Source organism: Paramisgurnus dabryanus, chromosome 4 (assembly GCF_030506205.2).
Source record: "Paramisgurnus dabryanus chromosome 4, PD_genome_1.1, whole genome shotgun sequence".
NCBI lineage: Eukaryota > Metazoa > Chordata > Actinopteri > Cypriniformes > Cobitidae > Paramisgurnus > Paramisgurnus dabryanus.
In genome coordinates, this window is record NC_133340.1 from 21,764,498 (window position 1) to 21,780,468 (window position 15,971).

The window sequence follows — 15,971 nt, forward strand, 5'->3', positions numbered from 1 at the left end:
ATTTCTGCAGCTCATTTGCATTTTAAAGGACACACCAAAAAATGCAAACTTTTGCTCACACCTACAAAGTGGCAATTTTAACATGATATTATTAATTAATTAAATTAATTATTAATTAATTATTAATTATCTGTGGAGTATTTTGAGATAAAACTTCACATACACACTCTGGGGACACCAAATACTTATTTTACATCTTAAAAAATCTGATAATATGACCCCTTAAAGCACATAAAACATGATTAGACAACAAATGCGGTCAACCAAAAAGTGGTTCCCACTACTCATCCTCTCCAACAATGCACAATTAACCCGACAAAGGAAATAATAAAGAAAACAAGTGATCGGTGCCCGCGTGCCATGAATAACCAATAAGAAACAACAAAGAATAAACGCTCTTTTAGTTAGCTTTTTTATTAACCGATAATTAAGATGTATAAGGCAAAAGGAAGCTAAAGCAACATATCCTCTCAATTCTGACCATTCAGATTTTATTCAGTAATATGTCAAATTACGGTCTAAAAAAGAAATAAGATCATCCTCCTCACATCCTGACAAAACTTTCCAGATCATTACATCAATATGTTTGTTTTATGTCAAATAAATAATTTGCCAATACAGAATCTCTGTCAAAAGTGTTGAGTAAATAATATATAAAACAGAAAGTTCACTTTACATCTTTAAAGATTCAACTCTTACCAACCTGACATCTAGAGGCAGATAGCAGTAACTTCACAATGTTAGTTAAAGATTATCTTGACAGAAATAATCATTGAAATACAACAGTATTTTAAAATAGATGATGCTGATACACTGTAAAAAGATTCCGTAGAAATTACAGTATTTCTGGCAGCTGGATGCCAGTAACTTACTGTAGATTTAAATTTATGTTAATTACCTGCAACAGTTTGTTCAAAGTTAAATGAAATTTAAACATTAGCAAGTCTGTATCTTTACAGAATAAAACTAAAATAACAGCCTCATGCAAAGCATTCTGGGAAACAAAATATGTAGGAAAAACCCAGAAAAAGGTTAATGAGGATTTTTGGTTCCCAGAATGCTTTGCATGAGGCTGTTATTTTATATTTTTATTCTGTAAGACAAAGACTTGTTAATGTTTAAGGTTCATTTAACTTTGAACAAACTGTTGTCAGTAAATAACATAAATTAAAATTTACAGTAAGTTACTGGCATCCAGCTGCCAGAAATACTGTAATTTCTACGGAATCTTTTTACAGTGTATGAATTCATTTGAATTGCAGTAAGTTGCTGCCAGCACTTACTGTTACTAGACCTTAACTATAAACCACTTTACTATCCACTAAAAACAAACATCCAGTGTTTAATAGGGATGCACCGAATATTCGGCCACCGAAAATTTTCGGCCGAAAATGCCCCAAAATAGCATTTTCGGCTTTCGGCCGAAAGACTTTTATCACCGAAACAATACGGCCGAAATGTTGTGATGACGCAAACAGAAACCGCGACCTGCACGTGCTTGTCTGAAGCAACATGTATGCGGCGTGGATGTATTTAACCGCAAAAAGGCGCTAAAGTACGCACAGAGGCACATGCGGTTGTGTCCGGTCCAGACGTGATCATCACAGTGAGTACGCTCTTCAAAGATCAGAACTCTTGATGTGTAAACTTTACAGAGAGTCGCGCAAATGTGTCTCATACTGAATAGTCCATTAACATACATGTGCCGAATAAAGCAATGAAAAACAACGTAACGTTTTTATGCTGCGGTGTTTGGGATTCGCCTTCGTTCTCTGTGTGCGCGCGCGTTTAAGTGCCCTCAATAGTGCACTCACGAGTGAGATGCAAACAAGCGAACGTAAAATCTTTCTGTTATTGACAGGGCACATATAAACAAAATGATCTCCAAAGTATTCTTTTTCTAATAAAAACATTTGTTTATGTCTTAAGTGTATGTATAGATTACAGTCATAAGTCTCTGCTTATTTAAAGAGACACCTCAATTAACCTACTTAAGTCTAACAAAGAGACAAATAGCTCTAGAAATAATAATATATGTCATTTATACAATAAAGATGCTATGATGACTCATTTAATTCGATTTCTGTACTTAATGTTAGCCCTTATTAATGTGCAGCTTTGTTCTTTTTTATAAATGTTGGTAATTTCTTTATTTGTTATTAGATTTTCCCCACCCCCTTTTTGCTGATCTGAAAAATAATCTGATCCGTGCCTCAAAAACTGTAATGTGATCTGAACCGTGAGTTTTGTGATCTGTCACACACCCCTAGTAAAGGTAGTACACAGTGATAGCCATAAATGCATTTGTACTAATAATTGGCATAATAATTTATTTCGGTGTTTCGGTTTCGGTTTTTCGGCCTTGGTTTCCTCATTTTCGGTTTTCGGTTTCGGCCAAGAATTTTCATTTCGGTGCATCCCTAGTGTTTAATGTCATTATATTTTCGGTCCTCTCCAGCTGTTTTGATGGCAGAACTGTGTGCTTTCAAGATTGTCTGTTATCAGTGGGTTCACTTGCATTCTAGAAAACAGTAAAAATAAATACACAACCAAAGGATCACATTATAAACTCTACATGAGGACCAAAACCTAACAAGAACCACTCACATCCAGTGTATCATAAACAGCACTCGTGGTCTTGGGGTCAAGGGTCATGTAAGGCTTTTCAGAAGACTCCATCTGATGACACAGAGAAAATCAAACTGACAGCTCACAAATGAGATAATACAGCAGGAGAATCTCTCACCGTTTTATGGTGCTGTAGATTTGTGTTATTTTGAACATCTGATGTCACTCTTTTCCTGTAAAACAAGAAAAAAGATTTATTTTGAAGACATAACTTTGCTAGGAAGTGTCTGCATGTTTATAACAGCAGGTATGTCATAATCTGTGTTGACCTTCTTTTTAAAGATTAGCTCGAAGGATCTATAAACTAGTGTGCTTCAAAAGCACTTGAAAATTAGCATTTGAAAGAAAGAAAAACACATTTAAAACATACACTGTAAAAGAATGCAGCATAAAGTTAAAGCAACTTGGTTTTACAATTCAATTCAACCTACTATTTTAAATGGATAGTTCACCCAAAAATGAAAATTCTGCCATTATTTACCCACCATTATGTGAGTTTTTTTATTTTGATGAACACAAAAGAAGATATTTTGATAGGCACACGGCTGATTGTAACCACTGACTTCCATAGGAAAACAAAGACAATGGAATTACATGCACCATCAACTGTGTGCTTACCATCAATTGGGTTGAACTATCCCAAAAATATTTTTTGGCTTGTGATAAGTTCAGATAACTTAAAAATGAAGTTAAACAATTTCAACTTGTTTCTATAAGTTAAAGTAACATAATGTTGATTTGACAAAAATGCTGCGGTTTGGTGCTAAACAGATCAAAGATATGACCTCGTTCTGCACTTTAGCTTCTCATCAGAAGTTACTTTTAACAGTGTAAACACTATTGGCCATTTCGAAAGCTATTTTGAAACTTCCTGTTTCAACTGAAATTAAGTCAAAGTTATCAAACACATGTTGCGCATTACATAACACTTCCGTAACCGTGGATATTTAAATTCTCACCTTCTGATACAGATCCCTACAAGTACCAAGATAACCAAAATGTTCACAGATACAGATGTGATGACAACAGCCAGTGTCACTCCCAATGTAACCTTACTCACAGCCAGGCTCTCTATCATGAGAAGACATAATCAATATAATGTGATGATATAAACTTTAAAACAGTTAAGAGCTGTTTCCAGATCAGTCCCTAACTCTTTATAATTTAATTGAATCGTATCTGCATTTATTTGAGTTCTGCAGATTATTTTACCTTTAAGAATCATCAGTGTGACAGCTGGAGATTTCAGACGTTTTCCTCTCACAGCACAGCTGTAGTTTCCTGCATCATCTCTGCTCACAGACTGCAGTATCAGTTTATTACTGAATGATTCTGATAAAGGACTTTTGTTTTTGTACCAGATAAAGTTTGTGCTGCTTGTAAGGTTGCATGTGGTTTTACAAAATAAAACTGCAGAATTTCCCTCATTGTGAATCTTAACCCTGAGCCCTACAAAGACAACAAACACAGTTGATATATTGAGTTTCAATGTGGAAGTCTCTGATACCACAATAGGGTTATTGTAGTTTTACTGTACCTGTCACTTTCAGCTGAACTCCAGGATGACCCAAATATTGTTGTTTTTTTACATTTGTCACGATTTTGATGCAGTACATATGTTCATCCTCATATCTTACCTTACTCAGTTTGAGAATGAATTTTTGTTTCTTACCCAGAATGTATTTAACTCTGCCTTTATATTCTGGTACTTCAGACAGATCCTCATCTTTTACTGGATCTATGGTCCAAAATATCTTTGTTGAATTGAGACCATCAGGATATGTGAAATTGCTTAACAGAAATATGGTTGAGCCCTTTAAGACACATTTTACTCTGTCTGAATACTTCACTGTCCAGTTTTGGCTACACATTCCTGAAAAACATAAAATGTATTTAAACAAATTTCAGAGTATGGATTATGAATGTATTTAGGTTTTTCAAATGTATTTTTGTATGTACACACACAGCAAAATCACCAGTGTTAAATCTACACTGCTGGAGTTTATATGGGAAACATCAGGTCTGGCACCATTATCCATAAAATAATGTTTGTATGGAACTATAATAATAAAGTTCCTATTATAACCATTACATCCATTAAATGTTCTGTTGTTTTGGGCAGAGATCGATTGTTTACACACACACACACACACTTAACTCTGACTAAGCCATCTCACACCGAATGATAAGTATACATTTTCCATTTTCTCTGTCATGAAGCTCAAGGTGTTTGTAGAAAAAGCACAAACAGGAAAACCCACTACATAGAAACCACTTTCTACTTTGGGACCTTTTAATAAAAGTAGTGTAGTAAAAAGTATGATATTTGTCTTTCAAATGTAGTGACGTTAAAGTCACACATACTCACAAAAAATACTCAAGTAAAGTACAGATACTTAAAAAGTGTACTTTGTACTTAAGTGAATTTACTTTGTTAATGTCCACCTCTGAAACTAGATTAAGGTTCAGTGTAAAAAGCTTTACTGTCTTAGATTTTTAAATACAATCAAAATGCTTTTAAGTCTTTTTTTACATACTATTTTTAATGTATGTTCATTCTTTTCGAAATATGTCATATCAATGTATTGTTATAAGTTACAAAAACTCACCACTAGCCAAAATTTTAAATGCTAAGTTGAAGAAAATAACATGTGAAGCCAGTTTTCAGTCTTACCTGGGATCACAAGCAGACAGATTAGAGAGAAAAGAGCAAACATTCTGTAAGACATAAAGATTTTAAATTATAAAAATTTGATGTGTATTTGCATGATTTTTAGTTAACTTAGTAAAAGAGACATATTTATTATTATTGTAATTGCATAAGGAGTAATGTATTTAAATCATAATGAAGTTTTAGTAACCCATGCAGTATTTATACAAATTCATAAGAATGGTCTACATATAAATATCAACAAATATTATATTTGTTGTTATATATAATCATAACATTTATTAAGTTGTATATAATATAAACTATATTAAGTGAGCTTTAGTCTGACCTTGCTTTATCGTCGTCTTCTGTGTTCAGTTGTTTTATTGTTTGCAGCAGAGAAGTTTATCTGACACGTCCGGTATCTCCATACTTCCTCCTGTCTGCTTCTTCCCGGAAACAAACGCTAAAGGAGATCTTCAGAGCGAGACTTTCTAATTTCACATGCAATATATACATACATACATACATACATACATACACACACACACACACATTCAGAGGGACTTAAGAGGACCTAAACATGCTTGAAAACTCATGAAACTTTGCACAGATGTCAAGAGTAGTGTAAATTTACATGTGGTCTAGGCTTTGGAATTAGGCATGAAAAAATGGCTCTATAGCGCCACCTACAAATTTTTAACTAAGCAGCCTTTGGACATGTACGAAATTCGGTACGCCTCTGTAACATGGACAGACCTACAAAAAAGTATTTTGGAGTAAAGCCATACTACAAAACGCAAATCAGCTATTTTTAGTTATTTCTTGTCATTTACAGGTGTTATACTTTAAAATACTCCTCCTCCTACAGTTTTTGGAGGATTATTATCATATTTGGTGAGTGTCATCTTAAGGCTTTTGTCATGCTAAATTACAAATGATTTGTGTCGGTTCTGGCCCGATCTGTCCCAAACTTCACATGATTGATAAAAGTCCTGGACTGAACACATCAACATGCCAGTAGTCAATTAAAAATAAGATATATTTTAAAGTACACAAATATTTAATGTAAGTGTATTGGTGATGTGTTTGTAAAACCTACCTGTTATTTATCAAGTTATCCTAAAACCCTGGATCAGCTCATTAGTGTTTGTTTGGGGTTGGAGCTGAACAAACAATTGCAAAGCCAAAAATAACTCTGCCCACAGTCATAGTGAATTGAAGAAGAAGGTGGGGGGGAAAGGGGGCCTTTCAACATGATACTTAAAAAACTTAAAACACATGATAAAGACACAAGTTAAAGGACAGATTTGTCAATAAATATCTTAATGCTTTATTATTTTCAAATACAGAAACTCAAAGTACTGTTGAGTAAATAATAATCGAACAGTTCACTTTACACCTTCACTTACACCAAAATCAACTATTACCCACCTGACATCTAGAGGCAGATATCAGTAGCTACACAATGTTAGTGACATATCTTGACAACAATCCTCATTAAAGCGGATATATCATGAAAATCTGACTTTTTCCATGTTTAAGTGCTATAATTGTGTCCCCAGTGCTTCTATCAACATAGAAAATGTGAAAAAGATCAACCCAGTAACTTTGTTTTGGTAAACCATTCTGTACAAGCATGTTAATAGGTAATTGAATTTTAGCTCCCTATTGTGATGTCAAAAGGGGATTTTATTAAAACAATACTGTCCCTTAATCTGCATTATTCAACATTTTGCATTATAAAGGACACACCCAAAAGTGGCACATTTTACTCACAAAGTCTCACGGTAAGTCATGTTGTAGTAACGAAATTTTTTATTATTTTATTCGTGTTTGATGACACGAATTTCCGGTGTTTTTCGTGTCTCTGGAGACGAATGTCTTTTTCGTCCTTCCCAGCATGAATTTCTATCAATGGCTGTTCGTGTCTGTGACACAACTTACTTTATTGTGTCATTTTATTTTTTGTTTTTTCATCATTGTTTTCTATTTTCTGACCATTGTCACTTGAGGTTTGGGTTAGAATCACTTTCAGCAACTTCCTAACCCAAACCCCAACTCTAACCCCAACTCCAGACGAGAATAGTTTTAAAAGCGGACGAAAAACATGTAGAAACCAATGCATACAATTACATCCTAATGCAAACCCAGAATCTAACCCTAACCCCAAGCAACAATGATTTAAAAATAGGAAAAAACGATGAGAAAACTACATATAAAATGACACGATAAAGAAAGTCATGTCACAAACACGAACAGCCATTGATAGAAATTTGTGCTGGGAAGGATGAAAAAGACATTCGTCTCCAGAGACACAAAAACAGCGGAAATTCGTGTCATCAAACACAAATAAATTAATCAAAATTTTCGTTAGTCTCACGGCAAGTCGTGTTATGGTGTGTTGTTCCTACATGGACACACTCTTGGGACACCAAAAGTGTCAAATAATATGCCCCCTTTAAAATTGAAAAATACAAAAATATTGTATTTCTAGCATAGATGATGCTGATATGAATGAACTTAAATTGCACTACTTGCTACTAGACCTTAACTTTTCACTATTCACTAAAACAAGCATCCAGTGTTTAATGTCATTATATCTTCTTCTGTCCTCTCCAGCTGTTTTTGATGGCAGCTGTGTGCTTTCAAGGTTATCTCTTATCAGTGGATTTTCTTACATTCTGTAAAACAGATAAAAAATACATAGGAAACAAAGCATCATATTATAAACTCTACATGAGGACCAAAACCTAACAAGAACCACTGAGTAACTCACATCCAGTGTGTCATAATCAGCACTTGTGGTGTTGGGGTCAAGGGTCATGTAAGTCTCTTCAGAAGACTTCATCTGATGACACAGATTAATGAGAAAATCAAACTGACAGCTCACAAATGAGAAAATACAGCAGGAGAATCTCTCACCGTTATATGGTGCTGTAGATTTGTGTTGTTTTGAACGGCTGATGTCGTTTTTTTCCTATTAAACAAGAAAAAATATTTATTATGGAGACATCAACTTCTCTAGAATGTTTAAACAGCACATATGTCATCAGACACATTTAATGTAACCATGAATTTTGTTGGCTTTTAGTATGAATCTGTTAGCTCTAAGGATATCTATAAACTAGTGTGTTTCAAAACATTAACAAAATTGGTGTTTAAAAGATAAAAAGTCAATGCATCAAACCAAGTTACACATTTCTTAACACTTAACACAGTGAATGTTTAAATCCTCACCTTCTGATACAGATCCCAATAACAACCAATAGTATCACAGATACAGATGTGATGACAACAGCCAGTATCACTCCCATAGTTGGGCTGTTTTCTAATATCATGTAGAGAATAATAAAAATAGTCTGATGATAAACTCTAAAACAGTTAAGAGCTGTTTCCAGATCAGTCACAAACTCTCACCATAATTTAACTGAATCTTGAGTTAATCCTGCAGATTATTTTACCTGTAAGAATCCTCAGTGTGACAGCTGGAGATTTCAGATGTTCATGTCCTCTCACAGCACAGCTGTAGTCTCCTTCATCATCACTGCTCACAGACTGCAGTTTCAGTTTATTACTGAATGATTCTGATAAAGGACTTTTGTTTTTATACCAGATAAAGTTTGTGCTGCTTGTAAGGTTGCATGTGGTTTTACAAAATAAAACTGCAGAATTTCCCTCATTGTGAATCTCAACCCTGAGCCCTACAAAGACAACAAACACAGTTGATATATTGAGTTTCAATGTGTTTATAAGTGAAGTCTCTGATACCACAATGGTGTTACTGTAGATTTACTGTACCTGTCACATTGAGCTGAATTCCAGGATAACCCAAATATTTTTCTTTTTCTACATTTGTCACGATTTTCATGTAGTACACATGTTCATCCTCATCTGTTATATTACTCAGTCTGAGAATTACGTTTTGTTTCTTATCCAGAATGTACTTAAATCTGCCTTTATATTCTGGTACTTCAGACAGATCCTCATCTTTTACTGGATCTATGGTCCAAAATATCTTGATTATATTGAGACCATAAGGATAGGTGTAACTGCTGGACAGACGTGTGGTTGAGCCCTTCACGACACATTTTACGCTGTGTGAATACTTCACTGTCCAGTTTTGGCTACACATTCCTGAAAAACATGAAATAGATCCAAACTAAATTTTAGAGTGTGGATTATGAAGGTATTTTTTCAAATGTATGTCTCAAAAAAAAATGCTGGGTTATTTTTTACGCAGTGTTGGATCAAAAAGTTGAGCCTATTCATTGGGGTTAATTAACTCAGAATTTTTTTATATTTGACCCAATATATATTTAAATAAATAATCCAGTATAGGTTAAATTAAAACTCAACTGGATTTGGTTCATCTCTTTTTTAACCAATGCTGTGTTATAAATATCCAAGTGTAGGTTTTATCAAAATTCTTTTAAAGGGGCCATGGCATGAACATGTTAGCATTGCCACTTTGTAGGTGTGAGCAAAAATTAGGTCATTGAAATTTGGCTCTTATGATGTCAAAAGGAGCTCTTATTATAATAATACCGCCCCTTAATGCACAATTGAGTTTGAATTGCAACAAACCACCATCATTGTGATCAGTGTTTGAATTTCATCAGCTCATTTGCATTTTAAAGGACACACCCAAAACGACACATTTTTGCTCACACCTACAAAGTGGCAATGCTTACATGTTCATGCCATGGGCCCTTTAATTATTTTAAAGATCCACTGTGTAGGATTTAGTGACATCTAGTGGAGAGATACAGCAGCACCATGAAATCCTTTTTACACTGTAGCTGCCACAGGACAAACATGTCGTCTGATTTAGTGATGAGAAACACACTCTGTTTGTCCGATTAGGGCTGCTGTAGAAATATGACGTTGACTTCCATGTAAGAAGACCCACGATGTATGTAGATAAAACGGCTCATTTTAAGGTAAAAACAATTAATACAGTTCAAGGTCTTTATACACCACTGATAATATAGTTTGTATTTAATATTGCATTTATGTCAGGAGATCCTTCTAACAGTTACACCAGGGGCGTCACTAGGCTCTTTTTAGGGGGGCTATATGTGAGCATAGAAATTCAAACAATAAAATGATGTGTTCGTACTGGAAATGTGTACGTGTATTTGCACAGTGAATAATGAATCAGGAAGTCTTCATTGTAAAAAAATCTCCATTTCCAAATTTTCTAGTCCCATATATGACACAAAGGGAATACAATGGAATAGTGGATTGCAATAAGGTTAGGAGTATACAACCTAATAGTTAAATAATATTTTTTTAATCATACCCTTACTGGGAGCTGAGCCCCCCTAAAATGAAAATCCTAGAATCGCTCCTGAGTTACACAATACATCTTAAAAGCTCGTGACAATAAAATGTGGAAATGAGATTAATTTTACTGCTTTAGATTTTTCAACAGAATTAAATTGCTTTTACAAGTCATCTTAACTTATTATTTTTAATGTTTAAATAAATGTATTTTCGTTTTTTTAACTCATCAAAATATGTCATATGAATGTATTGTTATAAGTTATAGAAACTCACCACTAGCCAAAATTTAAAATGCTAAGTTGAAGAAAATAACATGTGAAGTCAGTTTTCAGTCTTACCTGGGATCACAAGCAGACCGATTAGAGAGAAAAGAGCAAACATTCTGTAAGACATTAAGTTTTTAAATTACAGAAATGTAATAGAGGTGTATTTACATGATTTGTAGTTAACTTAGTGGAAGAGACATATTTATTATTTTAATTGCATACTGAATAATGTATTCAAATCATAAGGTAAATAGTTTTAACTCATGCAGTATTTATACAAATTTATAAGGATTGTCTACATATTTAAAATCCATAACAATTATTGATATTTATAATATTCATGAAGTTGTATATAATATAAAACTCATAAAAGTGTAAAACATTAAGAGCTTTAGTCTGACCTTGCTTCAGCGTAGTCTTCTGTGTTCAGTTGTCCTGTCTGCTTCTCCCCAGCAACAAACACTAAAGGAGATCTTCAGAGCGGGACTTTTCCTTCTTATTTCACATGCACAAATACACACACACACACACACATACACATACACACACACACAATAACACTGTGTGACTCAAATCTTGCAGAAATATAAAAACTACAAGTGTCTTTCATGTCTTCCTCATTTTCATTTTTAGAATCTGTTGCTGCAAGACTTGAGCGACATTCAGCAGATCTAAATTTGACTCTGTCACTAACACAGGTTCTCTTTTACATCAAGATTCTGTACATATAAATCTTAAATACACAGTATATGACAAAAACAACCACAGTTCAATAAAGGTATAAGGCGGGAAAGCAAACAAACTCCACAGAAAGTTTAAAGCTCTGATGAGAAATAACAGCGGTGTGACATTTAAATGATATGTTGGATGCTTCAGATTTATTATAATTGCATGATCTATAAATGAGCATTTAGCAAGTCTGCCTTTACCTCCTACTATGTTTATGTCTTCAGTATTTCAGTCTATAACTAAACCTTACTCCAGTAATAAATGTCTGAGAAAAAATGACTCTTGAAATACACTCAATATCGATAATGTTGTGATGAGGCAGAGATGAGGATCCAAGTGCAGTTTGCGATTATTTAATAAAGTAACACAGTACACACAAAAACGGGCAGGCAAAACAAGGCAGAGCAAACAAAGGCAAAACACAGAGCTAACAGGTGACAACATTAAACAACGTCTAGCAACAGGGGAGTGAACAAACAGAGTATATATGAAGAGTTTGGTTCCAAAACGCAATAAATGCCATTTTTGAAAAAAATGAGTTACTGCCAGAATCAGTATTATATCAGGTCAGTATTAAAAAGTAAATTCTTAATTTGACGCAAAATCCATTATCCGCCATGTTATTCTGTCATCTTTTCTCCCTTTTTTTCCAAAATGCAATAAACGCCACTCCTCCTTTTCTACAGAATGCCATAAATCCACTCCACAGATTGCAGCGCACCATTCACGCAATGTAAACAAACAATGGCGGCGCGCTGAGTACACGGAATCCTAGTTTTCCTCATCTACTATGTACTTCCTGATCAGCAAACAAACAAAAACAAAATAATACTTTAATGGCATTGATAAACCTGTGATGGTTTTCTGTGACGGGAAAGAAACGTAAGCCATCAACATCTAATAATTTTCGCAAGAGACGGGTGCTTGTTTGTCCGGGCCGACAGCATCAAGTTTCTGTCATGATAACACATTGACCCCAGGGCATCTTATGAAAAACTTTCCATAATTTTACTCAAAGTCAATGAAAATCGCGCAGGACCAAAACATTTTACAGCTGATCGCTGTGAAAAACGTTAAGCCACGACGTCAAGTATAACCGCAGCAATGACAGTGTTCTTAATATGACAAAGTAAGTGTTTTGATTAATGACATTAATGTTTATATTTTTAATTAGTGTGTACAACTAGTCAACTAAATGAATATAACATGGCAAAGATGAATGCACATTTATATAGGCTATTGATTCAATAGATTTATAGCATTTTGAATAAAAACTTGTTATGGATTTATTGCATTTTGTGGAAAAAATTATCAGTTTTTATAATAAATCTTTGAAAATCAAGTTATGGATTTGAATTTTTTATGTTTTTATAACCTAAAGATGCTATGTGAAAGTTTGTAACAGAAAATAGTGGTTTTCATCTTGTCACTTTCTTGGTATAGAAAACACGTTTTTACCAAAATTTGTCAAAATGGATTTATTGCGTTTTGGAACCAAACTCTTCAAATACTCGTTTATTATGGAGACATCAACTTCTCTAGAATGTTTATAACAGCACATATTTCATCATCTGGGTTTCCTTTCTTTTTTTAAGACACGTTTAAGGTCCCCATGAATCTTAATGGCTTTTAGTATGAATCTTTTATCCCTAAGGATATGTGTGATTCAAAACTTAGACAAAATTGGCGTTTAAAAGATAAAATGTCAATGCATCAAGCTAAGCATTTCATAGCACTTCAGTGAATTTTAATTTTTACCTTCTGATACAGATCACTATAACAAGCAACATTATCACAGATACAGATGTGATGACGACAGCCAGTATCACTCCCATCGTAACCATATTCACAACCACCGGGCTGTTTCTTTCTATCGTGTAGAGGAGAAGACATAATAAATATAATGTGATGATATAAACTCTAAAACAGTTAAGAGATGTTTCCAGATCAGTCACTAACTCTAATAATTTAATTTAATTATAGCTGCTTTGAGATTATTTTACCTGTAATAATCCTCAGTGTGACAGCTGGAGATTTCAGATCTTCATGTCCTCTCACAGCACAGCTGTAGTCTCCTTCATCATCACTGCTCACAGACTGCAGTATCAGTTTATTACTGAATGATTCTGATAAAGGACTTTTGTTTTTATACCAGGTAAAGTTTGTGCTGCTTGCAAGGTTGCATGTGGTTTTACAAAATAAAACTGTAGAATTTCCCTCAACAACCTCTTCAGGAATCTCAACCCTGAGCTCTACAAATACAAAAAAAGCAGTTGACATATTGAGTTTAAATGTGTGTATAGGTGAAGTCTCTAACACCACAAGACTGTAGATTTACTGTACCTGTCACCTTCAGCTGAACTCCAGTACGACCCAAATAATTTTCTTTTTCTACATTTGTCACGATTTTTATGTAGTACCTATGTTCATCCTCATCTGTTACATTACTCAGATTGAGACGTTTTGTTTTTTTGTTTTTATGCCAAAAGTACTTAACCCTGTCTTTATATTCTGGTACTTCAGACAGATCCTCATCTTTTACTGGATCTATGGTCCAAAATATCTTTGTTATATTGAGACCATAAGGATAGGTGTAACTGCTGGACAGAAGTGTGGTTGAGCCCTTTAAGACACATTTTACTCTGCTTGAGTATTTCACTGTCCAGCTTTGGCTACATGTTCCTGAAAAAAAATGAAATGGAGCCAAACAAATTTTAGAGTATGGATTATGAAGGTAAGTTTTTTCAAATGTATGTTTGTATGAACACTGTAAAAAAAATGCTGGGGTATTTTCAACCCAGTGTTAGGTCAAAAAGGGTCGAGCTGATGTGTTAGGATAAATTAACTGAAAATGTTTATATTTGACCCAACCAAACAACCCAGAATCCATAATAGGTTCAATTTAAACCCAACAGGGTTTGGGTCATCCTTTATTAACCAATGCTTTGTTGAAATTTACCCAGTGCATGTTTTATTAAAATTATTTTAATTATTTTAAAGATCCACTATGTAGGATTTAGTGGTGAGACACAGCTGCACCACAAATCCATTTTACAGTGTAGCTGCCACAGGACAAACATGTCATCGTCGTCGTCGTCTGAGACAATGATGAAACACGCTCTGTACACTCTAAAAAAGTTGGTGCTAAATGTTTCCCTTATGATTACAAGCAAGTATACCACATTTAGTAATTTTTTTTGTTTTTCTTGCATTAGATTTTTAAATACTGTAAACAGTGATGGGAATACGGCGTTATAAGTAATTGGCGTTAGTAACTGCGTTATTTTTTTCAGTAACGAGTAATCAAATAAATTACTGTTTCCCCCGTTATAACGCCGTTATCGTTACTGACATTAAAATGCTGCGCGTTACTAAAATTGATCTTACTGTAGTGATTTTCAGCCGCGTATGCTCACTCTCTCAGCCAAACACTGTTTTTCTCTTGTGTGTGTTGTGAGAAACATAACGGATGATGATTGGCTTAATTTCCATCGGTAGCCAACCAGAGGCAGAGTTCACAAAAAGGCCCGCCCACACGCGCAGTCCAAGTCCGAGGAGCGAGCAGCAGTGTTAAAAAGTCTGAGCAACTTGGTCACTTTGTCGCTAGATTTAGCAACTTTCTATCACTTTAGCGACTTTATAGGACAAATCTAGCTATCTTTTCTGGCGTGGTTGGAGACTTTTGTAGACTGACATGAAAATACGCGTCGTTCTCTCTTCTCAACGAGCAGCGGTGCTGCTGCTGACTGTGCCCCATCTCAAAGCACTGACATGCAGCCCGGTCATCGCGCATCAATCACTCCGAAAACACCGGCGACAGGGCGATGGCAAGTACAACAAGCTCAAAGGTAGCGATCGCGAACACGAAGTATAAAGCACTACTTTTCCATTGTTGAGGTGAAAGGCAAGAATGTTTGTGTAATGTGCAACTTATGCCCATGAAGAAAAAGTCTCTCCACGTCTGTGGCAAGTAATTCTGATCTAATAAAGCACCTCACATCGTCACATGCTGCCACAAAATTAGTGATTTTTCTTTAGTATCCATTTTAGTCATTTAACATATTTCATTTTGTAAGGGGCATTCAAGTTATTTGAAATATAATTTTTTTTTAAAGTAACGCAGTAATTACTTTTCCTGGTAATTAATTACTTTTATAATAATGTAACGCAGTTACTAACTCAGTTACTATTTGTGAGAAGTAATAAGTAACTTTAACTAATTACTTTTTTAAAGTAACGTTCCCAACACTGACTGTAAAACAAAATTGCATTTACTTTTTTATTGTATTTAGTCTTTAACTTATTATTTTTAATGTTTAAATGTATGTTCATTATTTTAACCCATCAAAATAAGCCATATCAATTTATTGTTATAAGTTAGAGGAACCACATTCACCACACTGCAAAAA

General features: G+C 34.4%; 2 protein-coding genes across 2 annotated transcripts; both read right to left on the reverse strand.

The window, feature by feature from the left end:
- Positions 1–2,042: 2,042 nt before the first annotated feature.
- Positions 2,043–6,059, reverse strand: LOC135760418 (uncharacterized). Its single transcript, XM_065274401.2, has 8 exons — positions 5,628–6,059; positions 5,303–5,346; positions 4,166–4,501; positions 3,841–4,077; positions 3,588–3,699; positions 2,747–2,801; positions 2,608–2,679; positions 2,043–2,521 (listed from the first exon to the last, which is right to left on the reverse strand). Exons 2-8 carry the CDS (start codon positions 5,343–5,345, stop codon positions 2,486–2,488), a joined length of 891 nt encoding a protein of 296 aa, XP_065130473.1. The 5' UTR covers position 5,346; positions 5,628–6,059; the 3' UTR covers positions 2,043–2,485.
- Positions 6,060–7,242: 1,183 nt separating this feature from the next.
- Positions 7,243–11,483, reverse strand: LOC135785633 (uncharacterized). The gene is made up of 8 exons (XM_065295054.2): positions 11,235–11,483; positions 10,906–10,949; positions 9,080–9,415; positions 8,743–8,982; positions 8,519–8,609; positions 8,204–8,258; positions 8,058–8,129; positions 7,243–7,962 (listed from the first exon to the last, which is right to left on the reverse strand). Exons 2-8 carry the CDS (start codon positions 10,946–10,948, stop codon positions 7,933–7,935), a joined length of 867 nt encoding a protein of 288 aa, XP_065151126.2. The 5' UTR covers position 10,949; positions 11,235–11,483; the 3' UTR covers positions 7,243–7,932.
- Between the last annotated feature and the right edge of the window lie 4,488 nt (positions 11,484–15,971).